Source organism: Caretta caretta, chromosome 3, assembly GCF_965140235.1.
Source record: "Caretta caretta isolate rCarCar2 chromosome 3, rCarCar1.hap1, whole genome shotgun sequence".
NCBI classification, from domain to species: Eukaryota; Metazoa; Chordata; order Testudines; family Cheloniidae; genus Caretta; species Caretta caretta.
In genome coordinates this window covers 60,150,703-60,176,730 of record NC_134208.1, presented here as the reverse complement: position 1 = coordinate 60,176,730, position 26,028 = coordinate 60,150,703, and the positions used below count along the sequence as shown (strand labels likewise).

General features: G+C 42.6%; 1 protein-coding gene and 1 long non-coding RNA gene across 3 annotated transcripts in view; one reads left to right on the top strand and one right to left on the bottom strand.

Annotated features, from left to right (window-relative positions):
* LOC142071526 (uncharacterized) overlaps nt 1-7,588 on the bottom strand; it is a 28,328-nt gene extending 20,740 nt beyond the window's left edge. Inside the window, exon 1 of one of the 2 annotated variants that reach the window (XR_012667597.1) lies at nt 7,430-7,588. This is a non-coding gene — a long non-coding RNA (uncharacterized LOC142071526). The remainder of the gene's footprint in view (nt 1-7,429) is intronic. The other variant, XR_012667598.1, reaches the window with a different exon arrangement.
* Nucleotides 7,589-7,608: 20 nt separating this feature from the next.
* COX7A2 (cytochrome c oxidase subunit 7A2) lies at nt 7,609-12,066 on the top strand. The gene is made up of 4 exons (XM_048845909.1): nt 7,609-7,732; nt 9,653-9,742; nt 11,230-11,314; nt 11,848-12,066. The coding sequence occupies exons 1-4, from the start codon at nt 7,715-7,717 to the stop codon at nt 11,904-11,906; spliced, it is 252 nt and encodes an 83-aa protein (XP_048701866.1). The 5' UTR covers nt 7,609-7,714; the 3' UTR covers nt 11,907-12,066.
* The last annotated feature ends 13,962 nt before the right edge of the window (nt 12,067-26,028 follow it).

Below are 26,028 nucleotides of genomic sequence, written 5' to 3'. Positions count from 1 at the left end.
ATCTCAAAAAAAAAAATTCCAGTTACTGCACAACCTCTTCTTTTCCAATAACCTGAATAAATCTAATATTTTTTGTTTATCCATTTTATTTCGTCTTCTATGTTGTAAGCTTTTGTTCTTGTAAACAGTGTTGTTACATGATGAAGCACAGTGAAGGAAAATTGTTATAATTAAGGGTATCACTTCTTACAGGATCTCTTAGAAGCATATTACCCATGTGACCTAGTCTGTTTAGCGACGTAAGGGCATATTGTCTTAAATTTAGCCTCAGACTTGTCCCTGTAAGGCAATGGTTCCCAACCTCTTCCCAACAGAATGGTGTGTTCTGTTCAAAATATGCTGTGATGGAGAGAAGTTGTAAATAGATAGCATGCCTCAAAAAGAATAACAATCATGCAGGTCCAGATTTGTTTGGGGTGGTAGCAGCTTTTACATGGCAAGCTGAAAATGTCAGTGATTCACCTGAAAATATTGAAGCAAGGATTCCAACAGGAATCTGTTCTTGGCCCAATTCTATTCAGAACCTTTCACAATGGAACAGAACATAAAATAATTGCTGGTCAAATTTGCAGATGACACAAATTGGTTGAGTGGTAAATAATAAGAATAGGTTGGTTCTACAGAGTGATTTAGTCAGCTGGACTCTTTTGAACAACATATTTTGATGCAGCCAAATGCAAGGCCATATTGTGACAGACATGGAGCTGATATGTCATCATTTTGATGAATACTGTATGCAATCTAGTCTTTGAGAAACTAAAATGATCAGTATTGCCAATCCCAAAGGTTCAATAATCATGAGTCAGACCCACAAAAAAAAAAAGATTAAAAAAATATAGTTTGGTTTGTTTTGATTTTTGAACTCTCCTTGTCGTGTGTGTGTGTGAGAGAGAGAATTTGTGTTATGTTCCTAAATTTATTAAGATGATTTTGGTATTAGCTCTCCCACCACATCTGCCAGCCTCCCCTCTGCTATTCCAGCACACATTAGCTCTGCTCATTCTCCCCCACCCCCAAAAGGCTTTATTAGAAATGTTTAAGATACAGTGTTGCACACTCTTGACATGCTCTGCTCATTCTGAGTAGTGAAGTAGCCCTCTAGTGGCTTTGATAGCATATGCATCGCACAGATCAAATTTTAAGGTTTCAGAGTAGCAGCTGTGTTAGTCTGTGTCATAAATATAAAGGGAAGGGTAAACACCTTGAAAATCCCTCCTGGCCAGAGGAAAAACCCATTCACCTGTAAAGGGTTAAGAAGCTAGGATAACCTTGATGTTCTCAGCCACCCCAGGACTTACTGAACGGGCATACCACTCCACTGACACAGGTAATGCTCACCCAATTAAAGTCCAACCGGGTGTCTCCTCAAGCTAAAACTGCTATAGAATGGGAGATCCAGGATATGTTACAGATGGGTGTAATCCGCCCCTCTGGCAGTGCATGGGCATATCCAGTGGTTCTAGTTCCCAAACCAGATGGGGAAATACGTTTTTGCGTGGACTTAGGTAAGCTAAATGCTGTAACTCGCCCCAACAACTATCCAATGCCACGCATAGATGAACTATTAGAGAAACTGGGACGGGCCCAGTGCAACTCTACCTTGGACTTAACCAAGGGGTACTGGCAGGTACCGCTAGATGAATCCGCCAAGGAAAGGTCAGCCTTCACCACACATGTCGGGCTGTATGAATTTAATGTACTCCCTTTCGGGCTGCGGAATGCACCTGCCACCTTCCAAAGACTTGTAGATGGTCTCCTGGCGGGATTAGGAGAATATGCAGTCGCCTACCTTGACGATGTGGCCATATTTTCGGATTCCTGGGCAGAACACCTGGAACATCTACGAAAAGTCTTTGAGCGCATAAGGGAGGCAGGACTAACTGTTAAGGCTAAGAAGTGTCAAATAGGCCTAAACAGAGTGACTTACCTTGGACACCAGTTGGGTCAAGGAACTATCAACCCCCTACAGGCCAAAGTGGATGCTACTCAAAAGTGGCCTGTCCCAAAGTCAAAGAAACAGGTTCAATCCTTCTTAGGCTTGGCCAGTTATCACAGACTATTTGTACCGCAATACAGCCAAATCGCCACCCCACTGACAGACCTAACCAAAAAGAAACAACCAAATGTCGTTCAGTGGACCAAAGAGTGTCAGAAGGCCTTTAACCAGCTTAAAGCGACACTCATGTCTGACCCTGTACTAAGGGCCCCAGACTTTGACAAACCGATCCTAGTATCCACAGATGAGTCCAAGCGTGGTGTGGGAGCAGTTTTAATGCAGGAAGGACTGGATCAAGAATTCCACCCTGTAGCGTTTCTCAGCAAGAAGCTGTCCGAGAGGGAAAGCAACTGGTCAGTCAGTGAAAAAGAATGTTATGCCATTGTCTACGCTCTGGAAAAGCTACGCCTGTATGTTTGGGGACGGCGTTTCCACCTGCAAACCAACCATGCTGCGCTACAGTGGCTTCATACTGCCACGGGAAATAACAAAAAACTTATTTGGTGGAGTTTAGCTCTCCAAGATCTTGATTTCGACATCCAACACATCTCAGGAGCTTCTAACAAGTGGCTGATGCACTCTCCCGTGAAAGTTTCCCAGAATCAACTGGTTAAAATCGTCCTTGAGATGTGGAAAATATTGTTAGTCTTTATATACTTGGTAGTATATTAAGAGGTAGCTGGGAATTGGTTTAGCTGGGAATTGGTCCTGCTTTGAGCAGGGGGTTGGACTAGATGACCTTCTGGGGTCCCTTCCAACCCTTATATTCTATGATTCTATGATTCCTCTTGAGAAGGTGCATGTGTCTTATTAACTGTTTTCTTCTAGAGCTCCAGGAAGAAATCCCAGCCAGCGTTTCACCCTATCTGTGATTTGGGGGGCGTGTCATAAATATAAAGGGAAGGGTAAACACCTTTAAGATCCCTCCAGGCCAGAGGAAAAACCCTTTCACCTGTAAAGGGTTAAGAAGCTAGGATAACCTCGCAGGCACCTGACCAAAATGACCAATGAGGAGACAAGATACTTTCAAAAGCTGGAGGGGGCGAGAAACAAAGGTTCTCTCTGTCTGGGTGATGCTTTTGCCGGGGACAGAATAGGAATGAAGTCTTAGAACTTAGTAAGTAATCTAGCTAGATATGCGTTAGATTCTGATTTCTTTAAATGGCTGAGAAAATAAGCTGTGCTGAATGGAATGTAGATTCCTGTTTTTGTGTCTTTTTGTAACTTAAGGTTTTGTCCAGAGGGATTCTCTATATTTTGAATCTGATTACCCTGTAAGGTATTTACCATCCTGATTTTACAGAGGTGATTCTTTTTACTTTTTCTTCTATTAAAATTCTTCTTTTAAGAATCTGATTGCTTTTTCATTGTTCTTAAGATCCAAGGGTTTGGGTCTGTGTTCACCGATGGAAATTGGTGAGGATTTTTATCAAGCCTTCCTCAGGAAAGGGGGTGAAAGGGTTGGGAGGATTTTGGGGAGAAAGATGTTTCCAAACGGGCTCTTTCCCAATTATATACCTGTTAGACGTTTGGTGGTGGCAGCGATAAAGTCCAAGGGCAAAAGGTAAAATAGTTTGTACCTCGGGGAAGTTTTAACCTAAGCTGGTAAAAGTAAGTTTAGGTGGTTTTCATGCAGGTCCCCACATCTGTACTCTAGAGTTCAGAGTGGGGAAGTAACCTTGACAGTCAGTATCTCCAAAAAGACAAGGAGTATTGTGGCACCTTAGAGACTAACAAATTTATTTGAGCATAAGCTTTCGTGATCTACAGCTCACTTCATCGGATGCCTATACATGTCTAAAATTGTTCAGCACCTATATTTTCAGACTAAAAGTCCCCTAGGCACATAAGTTTCTGCTTCTGAGCATAGAATCATAGGACTGGAAGGGACCTCAATAGGTAATCTAGTTCAGTCTCCTGCACTCAGGGCAGGACTAAGTAATAAGCAGACCATTCCTGACAGGTGTTTGTCTAACCCAGGGGCTTCCAAACTGTGGGCTGCAGCCCAAAGGTGGGCCACACCACATTCCGGGGTGATCCACCAGTGCAACTGCTCCGGTCAAGCTCTTAGTAAATCTTTAACTCCACATAACTCTGTAATCTAAGTAAAAGCTATATAAAAGTAACATTTTAAGCTGTGTATGTTGGACAGAGTACAGAAAAAACTTTATTAAAAAACCCAACAAGCTGCAATATGTCAATTTTAATTCTTGCAAGTACAATGGTGAGTTTCCCTGCAAGGTAACCTACCAACATACACACAGTATACCATTTACAACTGTAAAAAGTGGCAAGCAGTATTTCAGACTGACATGGAGTCATTTATTTTTGGGTGCACTGCAATGTTTCCTCTAATTTTTGACAGTCCATGTGCACAAAAAATTTCTTCTGTGCAAATTATTGTGCTTCTGTCCAAATTTTTGTGCGCGCGGTGTTTCACTGTGTGCGCGGGGTTTAGGATCTGTGTGCGCGCACACACGCGCACAGCTTAGATGGAATAGTGGTGTACTGGTGGAGAAGATAAGGAAAGTCCAGACCATCAGAGCTACACCAAATGAGCCACCCCCCCAAAAAAAGAAAATAGTAAGAAAGTATGATGACACATACTTGAAGTTTGGTTTCTCCTTTACCGTATTGGATGAGTACCCCTTGTCTCAGTGTGTTATAATATAACTGTTGTTTTATATTTTTATTTACAATATTTGATTGTTTTCTAATTATCGTGTTCAAAGTTGGAGAACTATTTTGTTTTTAAATCAACAAATAATAACACAATGTGTTTTTTAACAATTTTGTAAACTTTGTTGCTTGTTGTTCAGTTTTACATATTATACAGTTATGCCTCATGGTAGGTTCGTCTAGGCCAGGGGTGGGCAAACTACGGCCCGCAGGCCCCACGCCGCTCTCAGAAGCGGCTGGCACCATGTCCCTGTGGCCCCAGGGGCCGGACGGGGGGCAGAGGGCTACATGCTTTGCCCTTGCCTCCAGGCACCGCACCCTGCAGCTCCCATTGGCTGGGAACGGGGAACCACAGCTAATGGGAGCTTCGGGGGAGGTACCCAGAGGCACGGCAAGGGCAACGCTCTGGGCCCTGTGCCCTCCATCCCCCAGGGGCTGCACAGGGACGTGGTTCCGGACGCTTCCCGGAACGGTGCAGTGTGGGGCCAGGGCAGGCATGCAGAGAGCCTGCCCTGGCCCCAGTATGCGCCACTGCCACCCTGGTGCTGCTTTAGGTAAGCAGCGCCGGGCTGGAGCCCGAACCGCTCCTGCACTCCGCACCCCTCCTGCACCCCAACCCCCTTCTCTGAGCCTCCTGCTGCATCCCAACCCCCTGCCCTGAGCCCCCGTCCCATCCTGCACCCCAACTCCCTGCCCTGAGCCCTGTCGCACCCCGCATCCCTTCTGCACCCCAACCCCCTGCCCTGAGCCTCCTCCTGCAGTCCGCTCCCCTCTTGCACCCCTGCCCTGAGCCCCCTCCTGCACCACAACCCCCTTCCCTGAGCCCCCTCATACACCCACACCCCTCCTCTGCCCCAATCCCTTGCCCCGAGCTCCTTCCTGCACACCACACCCTCTCCCACACCCCACACTCCCTCCCACACCCCTGCCCCGGCCCTGCATAAAATTTCCCCACCCATATGTGGCCGTCAGGCCAAAAGGTTTGCCCACGCCTGGTCTAGGCTATATTTCCCTAGTTTGCTTCGGAGAAGGTTGTGAGACAGTATCAAAAGCTTTACTAAAATCAAGATATATCACATTTACTGCTTCCTCGCCATCCACAAGGCTTGTTATCCTGTCAAAGAAAGCTACTAGGTTGGTCTGACATGATTTGTTCTTGACAAATCCATGTTGACTGTTACTTATCACCTTATTATCTTCTAGGACCTGGTGTCTGCAAACTGTTTAATTATTTGCTCCATTATCTTTCCAGGTACTGAAGTTAAGATAACTATTCTGTAATTCCCCAGGTTGTCCTTATTCCCCTTCTTATAGACTGACACTATATTAGCCTTCTTCCAGTCCTCTGAAATCTCTCGTGTTTTCCAAGATAATCGATAATGGCTCAGATATTTCCTCAGTCATCTTGAGTATTCTAGGATGTATTTCATCAGGCCCTGGTGACTTGAAGACTGTCTAAAACTATATCTAAACTGGCAATTGAACAACAAAAATTTTCCTTTCAGACACCCCACCCTCCCCCCGAAAGACAAAAGTTTTTCTGTGACAAGCGCTAGTGTGAACAGTGCATTGTCGGCAGGAGCACTCTCCTGCTGACAATGCAAATGCCGCTTGTTGGGGATGGAAGTTTTTTTGCCGGCAGGACAGCCGACAAACAGCGGCTACATTGCATGCCTTTTACATGGCTGTTGCAACACAGCCACGTCACTAAACTCTGTGTAGTGTAGACACAACCTAAGTAATTTTTAACTTTTTCTTTCCCTAGTTTAGCTTCAGATCCTACTTCATTTTCACTGGCATTCACTACATCAGGTCAATACTAACCTTTTTGGTGAAAACTGAAACAAAAAAGTAATTTAGTGCTTCTGCCATTTCCAGTTACTGTCTTTTCTCCCTTTCGAGTACTGGCCCTACCTTGTGCATTGTTTTCCTCTTGTTTCTAATGTATTGGTATAATGTTTTCTTGTTACCCTTCACATCTCTAGCTAGTTCCCAGGGGATGCTCGACCCTGGCCCCACCTCCCCATCCACCCCTTCCCCCGCCTGCCTCTTCCCACCCCTGACCCCCTTACCCCCAGCGCCTCCAGCATGCTGCTGAACATCCGATCAGCGGAATGGAGGGGGAGGCACAGGGGGGAGGGGGAGGCACTGATCCGCGGGGCTGCCGGTGTGTGCTGAGCATGCAGTATTTTTTTTCCCCACGGGTGCTCAACTCTAGTACTGTGTCCAGTTCTGGACACCACATTTCAGGAAGGATGCGGACAAACGGGAGAGTGTCCAGAGAAGAGCGACAAAAATGTTTAAAGGTCTAGAAAACATGACGGCCGAGGAAAGATTGGAAAAACTGGATTTGTTTAGTCTGGAGACGAGAAGACTGAGGGGCGGCCTGATAACAGTTTTCAAGTACATAAAAGGTTGCTACAAGGAGGAGGGAGAAAAAAACCTCTGGGAATAGGACAAGAAGCAATGGGCTTAAATCGCAGCAAGGGCGGTTTACGTTGGCCGTCAGGAAAAGCTTCCTGTCAGGGTGGCTAAGCGCTGGCATAAACCACCTAGGGAGGCGGTGGACTCTCCCTCAATGGAGACTTGTAAGAGCAGGCGGGGCAAACACCGGGAACGGGGAACCGCGGCCGCACCTGCAGACGCTCAGGTAAACAAAGCCTCCTGTGGCCCGCCAGCGGCTCACCCTGAACAAGCCGGGAACCAAGCCGGGAACCCCGGCAAGCCGATGGGCCTTCGGGACTTCTAACTCACCCTGACTTTTAGCGGGGTAGCAGCCGCCGCAGGGAACGTCACGCCCCGCCCCACTACCATAGACTCCGCATTGCGCAGGCGGGGGCGGGGCTTCCGGCGGGAGGGCGGGTACCACATGACTAGCGACGCTCTAGGAGTTTAATAGAGCCGCTCTAGCCACTTCCCCTTCCTCTCTATAGGAGGCTGTGCGTGTGCGTAGGAGCGGGCTGCGGCCGGCCCCAGCCGAGCGATTTCCGCTTCCGGTGTCCTTGTTTCCCGGTGCGAGGTGAAGGGACCAGAGCCAAGATGCTGCGGAACCTGCTGGTGAGCGCGGCCGGGCCTCCCCGGGAGCGCGGGGGCAGCTGGGCCCCGCGCGTCTCCTCTCCCCGCCGCAGCGTCCCCTGCGCCTCAGCTGCGCGGGCGGCTCCCTGGGTCTCTCCCGCCGTCCAGGCCTCGCCGCGCTGTGGGCTGTTCCTGAGGCTCCCCTGGCGGAGGGCAGCGAGCGGCCTGGCGCCCCGAGGGCTGCAGGGGAGCCCTGCCCCGCCTCCCTGACTGTGAGCGGCCCCGGGGGCCCCGCCGTTCGCCCGGCGGCGGTTGCGGCGCGCTCCGGGGGAGCCGGCGGCTCTGAGGAAGGCCCTTGCTAGGGTGCCGCAAGGTCACGCCGGCTCTTCCCTCGGCCCGTGGGGACGTCGGCTCGACATCGTCGGCCGCGCAAAACAGCGGGAAGCGCCGCAGTTGGGGCTTATGTAGGCAGCCGCAGCCTGCTGTCGCCTTTGCTTTTTTGTCCGCGGCTGCCCGTTGAGCTGAAATGAACCTTTGAGAAACAGCCTGGGTGCAGCGCTCTGCCCCGTGGTGTCACGGGCAAGATCGATTTAACGTGAATGCTTAATCCGTTATGACTCCAGTAGATACAGTTTTCAAAGGATGAATGCCTTCTCCTTAGTGGTGCTTAGGCACTGGTTTTTAAGGGTTAAATAGTCTTCAGTCTTAAAAGTGGAAGAGCATCTGTTGTCCCTTTTGCTTATTAAGGTTAGGGTTTTCTGAGGGGCTCCATTGCTATGGGATGGGTTTCCCAGGTAAATTAAATATTTACTTGAAGGTCTGTGATGGAAAAGCTCTATCAAAAGGGAGGGAGGGTCTTGCATCTTGTTGTGAAGATGGGAAGACTCTGGACATGACACTCTTGGAAGTTCATTCCATAGCAAGATCCTCTTTCATTATGTCAATCTGTCATACATTTAATTCTGAGCTTTGTAAGCTGCATTCTCCTGGAGGAATTTAGCCATCTAGGCAGGCTATTGGTGGGGATGCACTTTCTGGGTCAAGGTTTCAAACTGCCAACTAAGGCAGACACTACAGTTAGAGGAAGTGTAGCAAAGAGGTGAACATTTACAGCACCGTTAAATAGCTTTGCAGCCCAAGTCAGCTGACATCAGCCGCAGGTGTTCAGTGAGGTAGACATAACCTTGGTGTCTTCTCTTTTCTTCTAGAGGTCCTATGTGTACAGTGGAGATGAGGGAATACAGGATAGATCTGAGACTTGGGGTGTATTTTGAGGGACAAGGTGCAGTTGGTATTACCATCTTTGAGCCCTGTGGGAGATAAATAATTTGAGCCATTGTAGTAATGGGCTGTCACTCCATCCGTGTCATGTAAGGGGATCAGCAGTGATTTGGTTAGTTGTCAAGGCTAGAATGGTTGAGTACCTAACTCAAAAATGACTGAATGAATTTTGGTCAGATGTTGGGCTGAGATCATTTGAAAGGTGACTTTAGTAGAAAGCTATGAGCAAGATAAAATTTTTGCAGTTCGTGTAGCTTTTTCTGTCAGACTTATGGTAATTAAATGAGATTCTAGGCTTGTGTAATCTTAGGACTCAGCGCAACAAAATTAAACTGATTAAGACTGTTATTTTTCTTTAGTGCTGCAGCATAAGCCTAGTCTTTGGCACAGAAGAGAAGAAACAGAGGGCATGCAACTATAGCTTCTGCTTTTACCCGTTAAACAGTAATCGTTTGTTGGAGTGGAAATAAAACAAAAAACACCCTGAATCTCTTCCATAAAACTTGAGTCCTCCAGTTGACTAGTCTTAATATTATGCATTTCCCAAGTTTCGGAAAGCTAAGACCCCCTCATCATTGTAATTTTAGAAATATGTGTAAGCCGTAAATTGTTAGGAAAACTTTCACTTCAGTGTGGATAAGTATAACTAGCTTTTTAAAGTGCTATATGTTGTAATTGTAGGCTCTTCGGCAAATTTCCCAGAGGACCATAAGCACTGCTTCACGCAGACAAGCTGCGAACAGAGTTCCAGAGAAGCAGAAGCTTTTTCAGGTATTGAATAGGCACAATCAATGTGTAATTTTATCGCAAATAGAAAAGACTTTGATAGAATGTATCGATATTTTGTGCTGTTCTTTGATTCTAGCATTTAATTAGATAGTTTAGAGGAATAAGTAGAGAAGATCTACTTTCACATTTTAAATGGGAATAACTTGGAAAACTAATATTTCAAATTGACTAAGCAGTGTTCATGTTATTGAAGTGCTCTGTACATGGAAGAAGATGCATCTTTTGACTTGTCAACTGTTGTACAATCTGACTGCTTGAGTGATCATGTTACATGGTTTTAAAATATATGAATTTGTTTCACTTTCTTGAACTAGCCTTCTGATGGGATAAATGAAATAGTTCCAGGTACAAAAAGTGTGTTCATAGAACAAATGAAAAGTAGAAAATGTATGGGAGAAAACAAATACTTAGGCCTCCACTCATCTGAAGAAGTGGTTTTTGACCCATGAAAGCTTATGCCCAAATAAATCTGTTAGTCTTTAAGGTGCCACCGGACTCCTTGTTGTTTTTGTAAATACTTAGGTAGTGCATGTGAAAAAGCATCACGCAGCAAATTCACTACATACTGATGTATTTCTATAGTTAAAGGATTGTGGGGTTTTTAATGCTTAGCCTGTAGCCATACCAACATAAACTTTATACATATCAAATCTCCTAAAATAGGCCAGATTGAGCCTGCTCAGAACTTGGATGGGGCAAGTCCCAGGAGAAGACTTATAGAAAGTGGTATTAGAGACTCAGCAGGAGGTATGGTTTCCACCTGAATTAATATCCCAACATAGTGGTGGAAGTAGGACTTCCTGTTAGACTGCTATCTTTTGGATGATTGGGGCATTGATTGCTTGTGGCACTCTTACAAGATGAGGAGTATCCTAGCCCAAACCTTAATTTGAGTGACTGCTCTTCCTACCTAAACTCCCATGTCATTTCAGTTGGCGAAATTCTACAATTCTCATTCTAAAGAAAACTCATCTAGGGAATTCTGGCACTAAACATTGTGCCACATTCCACTGCACAAGTGCCATCATTTGCACTGGATAAAATTCTATTAAAGTTTGCAAAGCACCTTGGGGGCTGCTTATTTTGTGGATGAAAGATGCTATATTAACATAATGTACTGATATAATAGGATGAAAGATGCTGAGATTTGCAACTTCCAAATAACCTTAACATCAGAATGTAGTATCTAACTTTTGATTCTAAAAAAAGAACTTGAAGGACAAGATTGACTGACTCTTAAGTTACTGACTTAAAAAATATGTGGGAACATACTGGCTAAAAAGGATTCTTCAAAAGAATGAAAACGAACAATATTTGGAAAGAATGATATGGCTACCCAGCTCTCAAAAATAATTATTTGTAGGTCGTGTAATATTTGGTAAATTTAGAATATCTAATGAACAACTTAAACAGCATGCACATAAGATTATTCATGTTCCTGTTTTTTTATTATTATTATTTTCCATTAGGAGGATAATGGAATGCCAGTGCATCTTAAGGGTGGACTAGCAGACGGTTTGCTGTATAGAACCACCATGGCTCTAACAGTTTTTGGTAAGGTTTGATAGAAAACTGTATTATTCAACAGTTATATTTCTTGTGTAACCTGAAAAGTAGTTGTCTTAAAATGTGAATGGCAAGTCGTGTGTGTGTATGCACTCATGTTAAAAGCACTCCATAATAAGGCCAAGCAAAGTGTTGTTAGACGGTAAATTCAAAAAACTTTAAGCTTAGGTTGAAACTGAAACAATCTTTTGAAAGCCTGATTTAACCTGTCTGTTAGGAGTACTCACCACATAAATACAACTTCAAGTGTTTTCTTTATATAAAAAATAAAATTACCCTAAAGCTGCTCCTGAAAAGAGAAAAGGTAAAATTTCATTGGTAAAAACTTTTCAGTGCTCCAAGCGAAGCTTGAGTTGAGGCTCTAGATAACCTCACTTGCTGTGAGGTTTAGGTCAGGTCTGTCTCTTAACTGGATCCTACATACTGCAAGAAAGTCTTTGCTTTACAAAATCTCAAACTTGCAGCTCAATTTGTATGTGTACCTTTCTGTAAACTTAATCTTTTGTCTCTTTCCATTTCAGGAACATGCTACGCTGTTTATGAGCTGTTTGTAGCTGCAATGCCCAAGAAAGTGAAATGATTCCAGTTTACAAGATGCCTCCTTAATTAACATCGTTGTCCAATTTCACGTAATTCTTCAGGGATCTTGCTTGTCCTTGTCATCAATGGTTGATTTCATGTTTGGGATCAATATTTATTGTAACATGTTAACTGCAACCAATAAAGCAGTTTTTACATGATTTTGTGGTAATCCTAAATCTGTCAAACACGTTCTACATACTCAGAGTTCTGGTTCCTAACAGTGAATTCGTATTTATTAAGTGTGATTGTGTTCATTATGGTAAGTACTCTGCTTAAACAGAACTTATCTTGCGTATAAATTGCAAGAAAGAAAGAACATAAGAATGGCCCTCCTGGGTCAGACCAAAGGTCCATTTAGCCCAGTATCCTGTCTTCCGACAGTGGCCAGTGCCAGGTGCCCCAGAGGGAATGAACAGAACAGGTAATCGTCAAGTGATCCATCCCGTTGCTCATTCCCAGCTGCTGGCAAACAGAGGCTAGGGACACCATTCCTGCCCATCCTGACTTATAGCCATTGATGGACCTATCCTCCATGAATTTATCTAGTTCTTTTTTGAACTCTGTTATATTCTTGACCTTCACAACATCCTCTGGCAAGGAGTTCCACAGGTTAACTGTCCATTGTGTGAAGAAATACTTCCTTGTTGTTTTTAAACCTGCTGCCTATTAATTTCATTTGGTGACCCCTAGTTCTTGTGTTATGAGAAGTAGTAAGCACTTCCTTATCTACTTTCTATACTAGTCATGATTTTATAGACCTCAATCATATCTCCCCTTAGCCATCTCTTTTCCAAGCTGAAAAGTTCCAGTCTTAATATCTACTCAGACAGAAGCCATTCCAAAACCCTAATAATTTTTGTTGCCCTTTTCTGAATTTTTCAATTCCAATATATCTTTTTTGAGATGGGGTGACCACATCTGCACACAGTATTCAAGATGTAGGCATATCATGGATTAATAGAGGCAACATGATCTTTTCTGTCCTATTATTTATCCCCTTCTTAATTATTCCCAGCATTCTGTTTGCTTTTTCAACTGCCTCTGCATTGAGTGGATGTTTTCAGAGAACTGTGCACAATGACTCCAAGATCTTTCTTGAGTGGTAACGGCTAATTTAGACCCCATCATTTTATATGTATAGTTTGGATTATGCTTTCCAATGTGCATTACTTTTCATTTATCAACATTAAATTTCATCTGCCATTTTGTTGCCCGTTACCCACTTTTGAGAGATCCTTTTGTTGCTCTTTGCAGTTTGCTGGGTCTTAACTCTCTTCAGTAATTTTGTATCATCTGCAAGATTCTGCCACCTCACTATTAACCCCCTTTTCCAGATCATTTATGAATATGTTGAATAGGACTGGTCCCAGAACAGACCCCCAGGGGGACACCACTATCTAACACTCTCTGTTCTGAAAACTGACCATTTTACATATCCTTTGTTTCCTATCTTTTAACCAGTTACCAGTCCATGAGAGCATTTTCCCTCTTATCCCTTGGCAGCTTACTTTGCATAAGAGCCTTTGGTGAGGGACCTTGTCAAAGGCTTTCTGAAAATTTAAGTACACTGTATCCACCGGATCCCTTGGGTCCACATGCTTGTTGACCACCTCAAAGAACTCTAGTAGATTGGTGAGGCATGATTTCCCTTTATTAAAACCATGTTGACTCTTCCTCAATAAATTATGTTCATCTGTATGTCTGACAATATTGTTCTTTATTATAGTTTCAACCAGTTTGCCCAGTAATGAAGTCAGGCTTACAGGCCTGTATTTGCCAGGATCACCTCTGGAGCCCTTTTTAAAAATTGGTCACATTAGCAATCCTCCAGTCATCTGGTACATAGTTCAGTAAAAAGTGAAAGAGTTTTGAATACAGGAGAAAATGTGAAGTGTCTAACTTTTGATTTCTAGTTTAATTGAAGTCTAAGCTAGACCTTACAGTAATTTACAGGAAAAATAAAATTCTGTAAGTTTTGATTGATATCTAACTTTATCTTTGGTCAGAAATGAAGAAAATTTTCAAGTTGGAAGGTTTAATAGGCCATATGTTAAGTGTTTTGGTTTTAAAATAACATGTTTAAAGTACCTAAAAACTGAGATAGGAAATTCTACTCCTCCTGCACTATGTGTTTAAAAACAGAAAAAGTATCTTTCCTCTCACTGCTTCACCAAGCTAAGACAGCATCATTGAGCCTGCAAGGGAACACACTATACTTACAGAATGAATATATATATGTTTGTTTGTGTGGTGATGGTGGGAGCTCTTTTGGGTTAAATTCACATCTCTGGTTGGTCTCCTTGGTGCTTTTTCTTAAACAACTTATTAAAACCCCATGTTTGTTTATTTCATGAAATTCTGTATCTTTCTGTGTACTTGTCTTGCTCATGTGTATACTTGAAAAGTGTGTTTTCTGCTCATTTCAGCAGCAGTAAGATACCAGTTTATTTTATGACTTCTGTAATCTCAAACTGAACAAGGCTGCTTCTAAACTGATCAGGATAAATCAAAGCAGTCAACTGTAAACTACTTGGTTCTTGTTGTCATGTTCACAACTAGTAGCAATACTAGGTTTTTGGTACAGGGTAAAGCAATAAATGAAACTGAAGGAGGAAAGTCCAGCACAGTAATACAGAGTCTGATCTCCATTTTCCAGGTGTAAATCCAGAACAACTCCCCTGACTAATGCAGTTACAGGTGGTTTTATAATAGTAGACACTTATACTTCACTAGTAACCAAAGTCCTAGGTCAGAATTGTTCCCTGTTGTAGTAGCATACACACAGATACCTACCATTACAGAGAATGAATGGTCGTGGGTTATGAGCAATGTTAGAGTGGGGCAGGACTTAACGTCATGGAGATGTTTTTTTTTTTAAATGCTATTACTTACTGCTCTACTTCATTTAACAATAGAAGGGCATCATAGAAAATTCTCTAGTGTATATAATTGCACCAGCAGGACAACCAAACAGCATTTTTGTAGCCAGAATCAGATAAGTGCTGTAGCTGATGGAAAAGAATTGGAATGTACTTGAACAAGGGGCATGTCCTCTTGTTTAAGGAACTTTTCATACTAAAATATCCCAGAAAATTAATTTTATTTGGGGAAAAACTTTTACCCAGTCATTTTTTTTTCCAATTTGTAAAATATCTATTTGCATATTGGTATAAGCCTTAGGCACGCATTTAAATGACCAACAAGCAAAGGTTTGGGGTTTTTAAACACATTTTTTCCCTCCTGTCCTAAGTGAAACTAAGGTGATTGCAGAATCTGGGTGCCAGCCTACTTCATATTTTGTTTTCAGAGCATTTCTGCCCATCATACATCTCACTATTACCACAGTTGAAATCATGGAGTTTTGGAGTGCTACAGGTAAGCGTGCTACTTTAGACAACTGAAATATGACAAGTCTGTTTCCAGGAGCACTACATAGAACAGACGTGAGGAAGGAATAGAATAGATTTTCACATTAAGACTTCCAGGGAATTGTCACATGTACACAGCCTGTTGCAATAAGGAGAGACTAGTGAGGAAACAGCAATCCTAATAAACGGGTGTTGAGGGATTTAAAGGAGAGAAGACTGCTGCATGAGGGAGATCAGTGCATGTGAAAAGGGCACACATGAGTTACAAGAGAAGGCTGAAGGATAGAGGAATGGAATTGACAGGAGGAAGAGAGGGAGAGCTGTACCTGCATTGTCTCAATGTAACTGCAAGATGGGGAGCTGACTGAGTGTTAGCACGTGATGGAGCTGCAGCCCAAATCATCCCTTCATTCTCCCCTTCACATGCTGAGGCGGCCTCACATTCACAAACAGGAGCCGTGATGGAAGAGATGCCTGCAGATGCTGAGCTGATCAGTGCCATCCTCTGGGATCACTGTGGTAAGAATAGAACCACTCATCCACAGCTCTGTACATAGCTGCCAGCCTCTTCCGATATATTAACTGAAAGATGTAAAAGCAGCCTTGAGGGCACCTACCATTTCTTCAGGAGATCTAAACAATGAGATCTACATATCCACCTTACTACATGCAGATCTAGCAGATAAAGGTATAACAAGATCCAATGACTGCAAGTTGAAGCCAGACATGTTTAGACTGGAAATAAGGTGCAAATTTAACAGTGAGGGTAAATAAACACTGGAACCACTCACCAAGAGTTGTCATGGATTCATCACTGGCAATTTTTATATCCAGATTGGATGTTTTTCTGAAAGATATGCTCTAGTTCAAACAGGAATTTATTCAGGGAAGTCCTATGGCCTGTGTTGTACAGGAGGTCAGGCTAGGTCCCTTCTGGCCTTGTAACTTATGGGGTCCCCCTCACCCCCCATTGCTTCTCTAAACTGTCATATTGGCCATCATTATTCCTTACTATTGCATATTGCTTCAGCAGTCTGTCATTGAGATACAAGTGCCTTATTCTTCCTTCCCCTCATCACGTCCTGATTATGCTGTATATACATATCAAAGAGATGGAGCTTGTGCTGTATAACTGCTAAAGCGAGTCAGACAAAATTATGCACAAACAGACCCTGATCAGTCAAATCTGACTGCAAATAAGTCATTTATGTGGTGAGAGTTCATTGTGAGTCAGAACTAAATGTACATTTCCAACATACATTATTGCACAAGCATTCACATGAAACGATGGACAGTCTTTTGTTTTTCAGACAGTCCTGCTTACTAAAACTTCTTTAGTTTAGCTTTCCTAAAGTCTGTTTGAAGCATAAAGCAAAAACAAAAACATCCCCCAAAAGACAAAAAACCTCCAAAATAAATAAAACATCTTCTGTGATCACTTATTTTTTAAAATAAAACCAAAATAAATCCTTTGTGCTTTTGAATGTACAGTGTGTGTTCAGCAAATGAGTACCTGTCAATATATTTAATGGTACCAGCTGTCTGTACCATTAAAAAAAATTTACCTGTTTGATACTCTGCAGCAAATGGGAATAGTTGGATTCACTTCTTACCTCAGGAATGCACAAGGCTGTAGACCCAGCAGGGAGAGGAAACAGTCTGAGGCCTGTTCTCTTCTACCTTGTCTCCCTATTTGTCAAGCCTTGTTTGGGTGATGGCTCATTCCTATGAATAACACAGATATGTTTGCTGTTGGATTAAATCATCATAGGCCTGAATTGGCATGTGTTAGCTAAATGGTTATGTACAATCCAATCTCTTTCTATGAGGATATTTGCAAAGAAGCCTCACAATCAAAGCAGCTCCTTTAGAAAACACCACCAAGATAAATTTGAAAATAGTGACAGCTGGTGCCTTGGGTAGAAGAGTATTTACTGCTCACTGTGGTGCCTTGGTAAAACAATTTATCATCCTGTGGAGCATCAATATTTATATACAGTACATTTTAACAGAAATTTCTTTTGTTACTTGTTACATGCCAAGGGAATTCAGGAGAAACTGATACTTTCCTTTCTTCAGGTTCCCAAGTCCATCAGTCTGATTTCTCAAAAATGGCAGGATCTTTTTTGTATCTCTTTATAAAGATATATTTTTCTGTCTTGTCTCTGCAATGCACAGAATTTATGTTGTTCTAATATTTAAGTGTAAACTAGCTCATTTAGTGTATTCACAGCTCTGGAATTTTCACTGATGGGATTTTCTGGGAGTGGAGCTGAGCCACCTGCCAGTCCCTGACAAGTCTAATCAGGTTTGCTATATGCCTTAGACATAGAAAACCTCAAGGTGATGACTGGTGGATGTGGAATACCTGAAAAGGAATGATCAGGTAAGAACAAGTTCTTCCATTAAAATTAGAATGATATATATATATATATATATATATATATATATATATATATCTCCATCAATCATGTCTTTTTGGGGTTTACATACACACTCATAAGGGGCTATAGCAGAAATGACTGTGCAGAAAGACATGGAGATTATAGTTTAAAAAAAAAACCCAAACAAATGAAGGCTTTCTGGAAGCAATCAGGAATGTTGCAAAACAAAACATGAAAGAGCCAAGGACATAGTAATGTTATAATAGTACATTGCAGAAAATGGAAAGCAGTGTATTTAAATATTGTCTGTAATGGCAGGTTTCAGAGTAACAGCCGTGTTAGTCTGTATTCTCAAAAAGAAAATGAGTACTTGTGGCACCTTAGACTAACCAATTTATTTGAGCATAAGCTTTCGTGAGCTAAAGTGAGCTGTAGCTCACGAAAGCTTATGCTCAAATAAATTGGTTAGTCTCTAAGGTGCCACAAGTACACCTTTTCTGTCTGTAATGGAAAATTGTCAACTCATATTTCAGTGCCACAGGAGTATTGTTCCCAGAGGTCAAAGATAAATGGTCCCCATGGTTTCTCACTGTAATAAAATGATACTCCTGTTGCAAATAGCCACACTATATAGTAATCTCTTCTCAGAGGCTGTCAGAGGTGTTGTAGCCATTGGATAATGAAAATATAGTTCCCACTGATTGCACAAGGAGTAGGGTGTAAGAAATTACTCCACAGTAAAAAAATTCTGTAGAAATTTAAGAAGTTTTTGATGGTGTCTTTAACTAAAATAGCTTAATTTACCACAAAGATCCAGAGCGCAGAATGACTAGAGCCTCTCCTGCCATAGTCTCTCTAGCTTGACACCTTGTCTATGCTAGTGGGCTACGCCAGCATAGCTACAGCACCATACCTATGTCAGCATAACTGCTGAGTAGACATAGTCTACTCTCATGTAAGGATTTTTCCCAGTTGCTGTAGGAACATCACCTCCCGAGGTCAATGGAAGCATTCTTCTATTGATGTAGCTGTGTCTATACTGGCCCCAGGGGTTAGGCTGGCATAGCTACAGTGCTCAGGGGCACGGATTTTTCATACACTGAATGACACAGCTATGTTGGCCTAAATTTTAAGTGTAGATCACATTTAAGAATTTCTTGAAGACCTGCAGGAATAAAACGCAGTTAGTAAATAAGACACTTAGGTCCAGATCCTCAAAAGGTATTTATGTTCCTAACTCCCTTTGAAATTAATGGGAGTTAGGTACATAAATAGCTTTGAGATTATGGGCCTGAGTATCTCACATTCTAGAGGTGCAAGAGATGTTTCCCACAAGAACAACCACTCATCGCTCCATCAAGGTGCAATTTTAAAAACCTGTATCATATCTTTTGTCCCTTGATAGCAAGCATCCAAACAGGGAGCATGTATGTCATGTCTAGTTGCTCTTCCAAAAGAGGATAGTAGAAGAAAGTTAAAATGAGTGAATGTCCATCAACAAGAAAGTCCATTTGTGAGGTCTAACATATTTTTGTAAGTTTGATTTTTTTCAGTGGCTGTTAGTTAATATAAAACTGATGTAGCAAATGGAGACAGACAAAATTTCACATGAAGTTCTGGTGAAAAGTGGTTTTCAACCCACATAAAATTATTGATATTGATTAAAAAAATTATTAAAACCCTATTTTCTCACTGTTTTTTCCTTTTCCAGTGAGAGAAAAGGTAAAAGAATGAGAGAAAAGTTTTTCCCATCTAACCTTTTCAATTAAAAAAAAAACCTCAAAAATTTTACATTGAAAAATGAAACGTGAATAATTTTGAAAATTCCAATTTTTTTTTAAAAAATTCACAAAAACTTTTTTTTTTTTTAAAACCAGCTCTTGTAGCAAGGGCTATTAGTAAACTTCTCTCCACTTTGTTTCTGAGCATACTGATAGCCTTTGTGGAAAGGTGGTTATTGAGTGAGAACTACTGATGATTATGTAAGTCTAGCCAGTGTATTACAGCAACATTGCCACTTTCTGAATTAAACCATTATCTTTGTATAATACAATGCTACATTCAAAAGAATTTGGCTCCAATTCAGGAAGGTATTTAAGTGACAGACCTCAGTCATCATTGGCTCGGATCAAACCAGGGATTTCTGGAGTTTAATGCATGAGCCTCTACTGCCTGAGCTTAAAAGCGTATTCCTCTTAACCAAGCCTATAGCAAGCTCAGTCAATCTCTAGGTGGTCTAGCCACCATTAGAGGGGGACAGAGTGCCACACCAAGCAGGCATGGGTTACATAAGCACATACCTAATGTTAAGCACAGGAGTAATCCCACTGTTAGCCCTGCCATTTACCCCAGCTGAGATTCTGGCTTTTATAGAGCTTGTACTGGATAGAGATTTTTCCTCCCTTTCAGTCTGATGATTATGTAGTTAGTTGACTTGCTGGGAGGATTGTGTTTTGTTCTCCACAGATACCTTTGTTTCACAAATTGTCATGATCAAGTAAAGTGAGGTTGCTTATGAATGGGGTGTTTTGCATCATGTGAACTGTTGGAAAAAAGTCTAACTCAAGCAGTTTATCATCACTCAACAGGTTTGCGCCATCACTAGACAGTTAGAGTGTTAAATTTATAATCCCCAAGATGAATTTCAGACAGTCACAGCCCAGAAAAAGTAAACAAATGACAAGGAAACCCTCATTGACACAGCGTATGCAATAATGTCACCCGTCTTCCATTGACCATTCTCTCAGAAAATGATTAGGTTTAATGACCTTTCCTAAAAACCCATTGGTTTTATAAACCACTCTCACTTATTCATTCACATAACCATGTCCCGGCACATAAGAATAGGAATTAATAAGAGATGGGAGGGAGCAATAGTGACCTGACTGATGCATTTGTATAGGAAACAGACACAGCATTAGTAGGACTATAGCCCTCCTGAGCCCCCTCATCAGAGTAGGAAGAAAGCTATGGACAGCTTCAGAGGGTAAAGCAAAAGTTTCTAATTGCCTGTTCCTCACAAAAACTGGAACAATAACAAAGAAACTAAGTAGCTAATATAAATGGCTCTTATTTGCTGACCCTGGGGCTAGACCTGCCAACTAGGGAAGAGCCTTAGAGTAAACTCTGGGCTATGGTCCATCTAAAGTTATTGGCTGGATGACTGGTGTGGGATCAGCTAGTGAAGTGCTCACTCCCATGTAAGGATGTCTCTAGGACTTCCTGAGGAAGTTCACTGAAGTAATTCTGAACAGTGAGATTGTGATAGACACTTATCTGGAGAAGGAGCAGGTGCAAAGTCCTGATCAGGCCTTCTTCAGCAGCTGAAGAAGGGGGTTTCTCTGAAGAACGGTGAGTAGCCTCCATTCCTGTTGAGTACAGGGAGCTTTCATGTGCTGGCAGCTCTGGAGGCTGTTTAGGTTGGCTCAAGCCCTTTTAACTGCAGATTTTTTTTAAAATCAATTTGATTAAAAAACAAAATGCTTCTATGTCAAGGTTCATCATGATGTGAATTTTTACTGTGGATGTCTACCCATTTGGGAATAAACATTTATAATGGAAAGGCTGACACACACACACACACAATCAGTCTTATCTATCGCAACAGTATGCTAAATGGAAATACAGTACATAATTAAAACATTTTACTGATCTCTGCTGCTCAGTGGAAAAATTACAAGCTGTGTAGGGATCAGGCCAACATTTTTATCAAGGCTTTCTTAGTGATCTCTTACAAGCAGAGAGACACATTTTGCTAAATAGAGTGTGGGGTACTAGTATGTGCTGTGTGTGTGGTTTGAATGTGTCCCACTGGGACCACTATGCCACAGATCTACAGGGCAGTGCAGAAGTACCGGAGTATATTTTTTCACTTGGGCCAAAATATTCAGAAATGGGGGCCTAAACTTAGACCTGTAAATCTGTATTTAAGTATTTAAATAAATGGTCTGATTTTCAGAAGTGCTGAGCACACAGAAGCTCCTATTGATTTTGATCAGGTAAGTAATACAAAAGTTCCCATGACAAGAAGTTCTTGGTAAAACAGAATCAGGAACCATAATCAGCATTTGGATTTGCTAATTTCTGGAGATAGCATGCATACTCCGACTGGACTGCTTCACATGGGGAAAGTGACAAGGCAAGAGCAGCCTTCTCTGATATTACTTCATTAGTTAATGGTTACAAATAAAGTCTATTAAAAACATATATGATCCCACAGCAGAGACATTATCCACTGAAGAATTATTGGGGAGAAAACCTTAATACAGTGCTCTTTAAAAGTGGAGTGAAGTTTGGGATACCTGTGTGAGAGACCTTTACCTCTGTGTTGCTGTTCAAATCTAGTCCAGGTTGGTAGTGACTGGAACTCACTATCATCTGATGGCTGCTTGGTCTACTTGAAATAAATGTGCTAGGCTCATGCCAGTTTCCAGTAAGCAGACGTTTACATTACAAAATCACTACAACAATTGGAACCAACTGGCATGCTTGATAGCAGTCTTGGCCCAGAGAAAAGGGATGGAATAGGTCTTATGGAATAACAAACAAAAAAAAAATCCTATCTCCTCTTTGGGCTAGGTCTGAGGTACTGAGAAGAGGATGCACTGAAGCTTGCACTGCTGTTGTCAGAACTGTAGACATTCTGTAGATAAACAGAGCACCCCATTCTCCTGGAGATTAATCCAGCACCTTACCTATGCACTAATATCCATTTATTAATAACTCATGTCCACTCCCCATTAGTATTTTGTTAAAGTATCTGCTAGAGATAAAAGTACTGGGGAAGTTCCCAGCTGCTGCCTTAGCTTCTCTGGGAATGTGAGGGTTGGCCCCTGCTTCTTTCCAAAAAGAGATGACTGACTATCACTTCCTCTTCTGATACTTCAGGACAATAGAAAAGGGAATTTTTAGCATAATGGTGTGAAATCTATTTGCAAACGGGAGATACTGAGGCACTAGAAAGAAACTATTACGTGTAAAGCAGGGGTAGGCAACCTATGGCATGCGTGCCAAAGACGGCACGCAAACTGATTTTCAGTGGCACTCACAGTGCCCAGGTCCTGGCCACGAGCCCAGGGGCTCTGCATTTTAATTTTAATTTTAAATGAAGCTTCTTAAACATTTAAAAAACCTTATTTACTTTACATACAATAGTTTAGTTATATATTATAGACGTATAGAAAGAGACAGTCTAAAAACATTAAAATGTATTACTGGCACGTGAAACCTTAGAATCATAGCATATCAGGGTTGGAAGGGACCTCAGGAGGTCATCTAGTCCAACCCCCTGCTCAAAGCAGGACCGATACCCGACAATCATCCCAGCCAGGGCTTTGTCAAGCCTGACCTTAAGAACTTCTAGGGAAGGAGATTCCACCACCTCCCTAGGTAACGCATTCCAGTGTTTCACCACCCTCATAGTGAAAAAGTTTTTCCTAATATCCAACCTAAATCTCCCCCACTGCAACTTGAGACCATTACTCCTCGTTCTGTCATCTGCTACCACTGAGAACAGTCTAGAGCCATCCTCTTTGGAACCCCCTTTCAAGTAGTTGAAAGCAGCTATCAAATCCCCCCTCATTCTTCTCTTCTGCAGACTAAACAATCCCAGTTCCCTCAGCCTCTCCTCATAAGTCATGTGTTCCAGACCCCTAATCATTTTTGTTGCCCTTCGCTGGACTCTCTCCAATTTATCCACATCCTTCTTGAAGTGTGGGGCCCAAAACTGGACATAGTACTCCAGATGAGGCCTCACCAATGTTGAATAGAGGGGAACGATCACATCCCTCGATCTGCTGGCAATGCCCCTACATATACATCCCAAAATGCCATTGGCCTTCTTGGCAACAAGGGCACACTGTTAACTCATATCCAGCTTCTCATCCACTGTAACCCCTAGGTCCTTTTCTGCAGAACTGCTGCCTAGCCATTCTGTCCCTAGTCTGTAGCGGTGCATTGGATTCTTTTGTCCAAAGTGCAGGACTCTGCACTTGTCCTTGTTGAACCTCATCAGATTTCTTTTGGACCAATCCTCCAATTTGTCTAGGGCCCTCTGTATCCTATCCCTGCCTTCCAGCGTATCTGCCACTCCTCCCAGTTTAGTGTCATCTGCAAACTTGCTGAGGGTGCAATCCACACCATCCTCCAGATCATTTATGAAGATATTGAACAAAACCGGCCCCAGGACCGACCCCTGGGGCACTCCACTTGATACCAGCTGCTAACTAGACATGGAGCCATTGATCTCTACCCGTTGAGCCCGACAATGTAGCCAGCTTTCTATCCACCTTATAGTCCATTCATCCAGCCCATACTACTTTAACTTGCTGGCAAGAATACTGTGGGAGACAGTGTCAAAAGCTTTGCTACAGTTAAGGAACAACACATCCACTGCTTTCCCTTCATCCACAGAGCCAGTTATCTCGTCATAGAAGGCAATTAGATTAGTCAGGCACGACTTGGTGAATCTATGCTGACTGTTCCTGATCACTTTCCTCTCCTCTAAATGCTTCAGAATTGATTCCTTGAGGACCTGCTCCATGATTTTTCCAGGGACTGAAGTGAGACTGACTGGCCTGTAGTTCCCAGGATCCTCCTTCTTCCTTTTTTGAAAGATGGGCACTGAGCATTAGCCTTTTTCCAGTCATCGGGGACCTCCCCCGATCGCCATGAGTTTTCAAAGATAATGGCCAATGGCTCTGCAATCACATCCGCCAACTCCTTTAGCACTCTTGGATGCAACGCATCCGGCCCCATGGACTTGTGCTCGTCCAGCACCTTAAATTAGAGTGAATAAATGAAGACTCAGCACACTACTTCTGAAAGGTTGCCAACCGCTGGTGTGAAGGATACAGGTATGAGAGAGGGCACAAGAAGAGTTAATTTTATCATTAAGCTTCCTCCCCCTCAATTGTTTACACAGTAGAGTAGTTCTAATATTAGTAATGCAGGATGGCAAGTTTATTTTTTTAAGGATAATTGATGTGGCATTTTCAAGTGACTGGGCTGCTGATGTAATGCCAACAGACCCCAGTCACTGCCAGGCGGGATTGAACCGGGGACCTCTGGAGCTTAGTGCATGAGCCTCTACTGCATGAGCTAAAAGTCAACTAGCTGGTAGCTAAGACTGTAGAGGCAACTCATTAATCTCTCTCTCGTGGTCTTGGTGCCACTGGATGGCACACAACACCACACCCAGAAGGTGTGTGGGTTACACTGACACCTGCGTGTAATGACAGACAGTACTTTTATATTAAGTAGCTCAGCTCATGTCTGATCCTATATTCCTTGTTCACTCAAAACTCACATAGAGGTCCATAGGAATTTTAGATATGCAAGGAATGCAGATTAGAATCTGATTGCTGTTCAGTAAGGCTGCATAGTAGTAACTGAGGGCATGGTATGAAGATAAGGGAGTTGCACAGGTATTATTGAGGACATAATTAGGCAGCAGGCTTGTTATTATTGGTGATGATATATTAAAAGAAAAGACTCTAGCTTGACCCTCAGATCCCAGGCTAAGTTTGCAGAGCTGCAAGTTAGGAAAAAAAAAATTTTTACTTTGAAACTAAGAAAATTGTACATGGAATCATTGAGAGATGCAGGCTTCTCCAATGCCACTTTTACAAAGTCACTTTTCAAAGTAGAATTGCAAAATTTAAAAAATCCTTCTCCTCCAGACGCCACTTTCTCCCTGTAAATGCAATTCATTTCCGGCTGCTGTGCTCAGATCTAAAGGACATAGGATGACAGTCACTTAAGGTAAGTTATTATTCGGGCCCTACCAAATTCACGGCTATGATAAACGCATCACGGACCATGAAATCTGGTCTTCTGTGTGCTTTTACCGTATAGTCTACAGATTTCATGGGGGGAGACCAACGTTTCTCAAATTGGGGGTCCAGATCCAAAATGGAGTTGGGGGGGGTGTCGCAAGGTTATTGTGGCGGGGGTTGTGGTAATCCCATCCTTACTTCAGTGCCGCCTTCAGAGCTGGGAAGCCAGAGAGCAGAGGCTGTTGGCTTGGCACCCAGCTCTATAGGCAGTGCCTCTCCAGCAGCAGCACAGAAGTGAGAGTAGTAATACCATACCATGCCACCCGTACTTCTATGTTGCTGCCTTCAGAGCTGGGCTCCCAGCCAGCAGCTGCCACTCTCCAGCTGCCCAGCTCTGAAGGCATCACTGCTGCCAGCAGCAGCGCAGAAGTCAGGGTAGCAGTACCACAACCCCCCCCCCCCCCAACAATAATCTTGTGACCCCCCCCCCCCCACAACTCCTGTTTGGATCAGGCCCCCAACAATTACCACACTGTGAAATTTCAGATTTAAATAGCTGCAGTCATGAAATTTATGATTTTTAAAATCGTGTG

Excerpts from the sequence above, each read along its gene's own strand:
- COX7A2 (XM_048845909.1), top strand. Across the intron at positions 9,743-11,229 it reads AGAAGCAGAAGCTTTTTCAG|GAGGATAATGGAATGCCAGT; the intron begins GTATTGAATAGG and ends ATTTTCCATTAG. Across the intron at positions 11,315-11,847 it reads CATGGCTCTAACAGTTTTTG|GAACATGCTACGCTGTTTAT; the intron begins GTAAGGTTTGAT and ends TTTCCATTTCAG.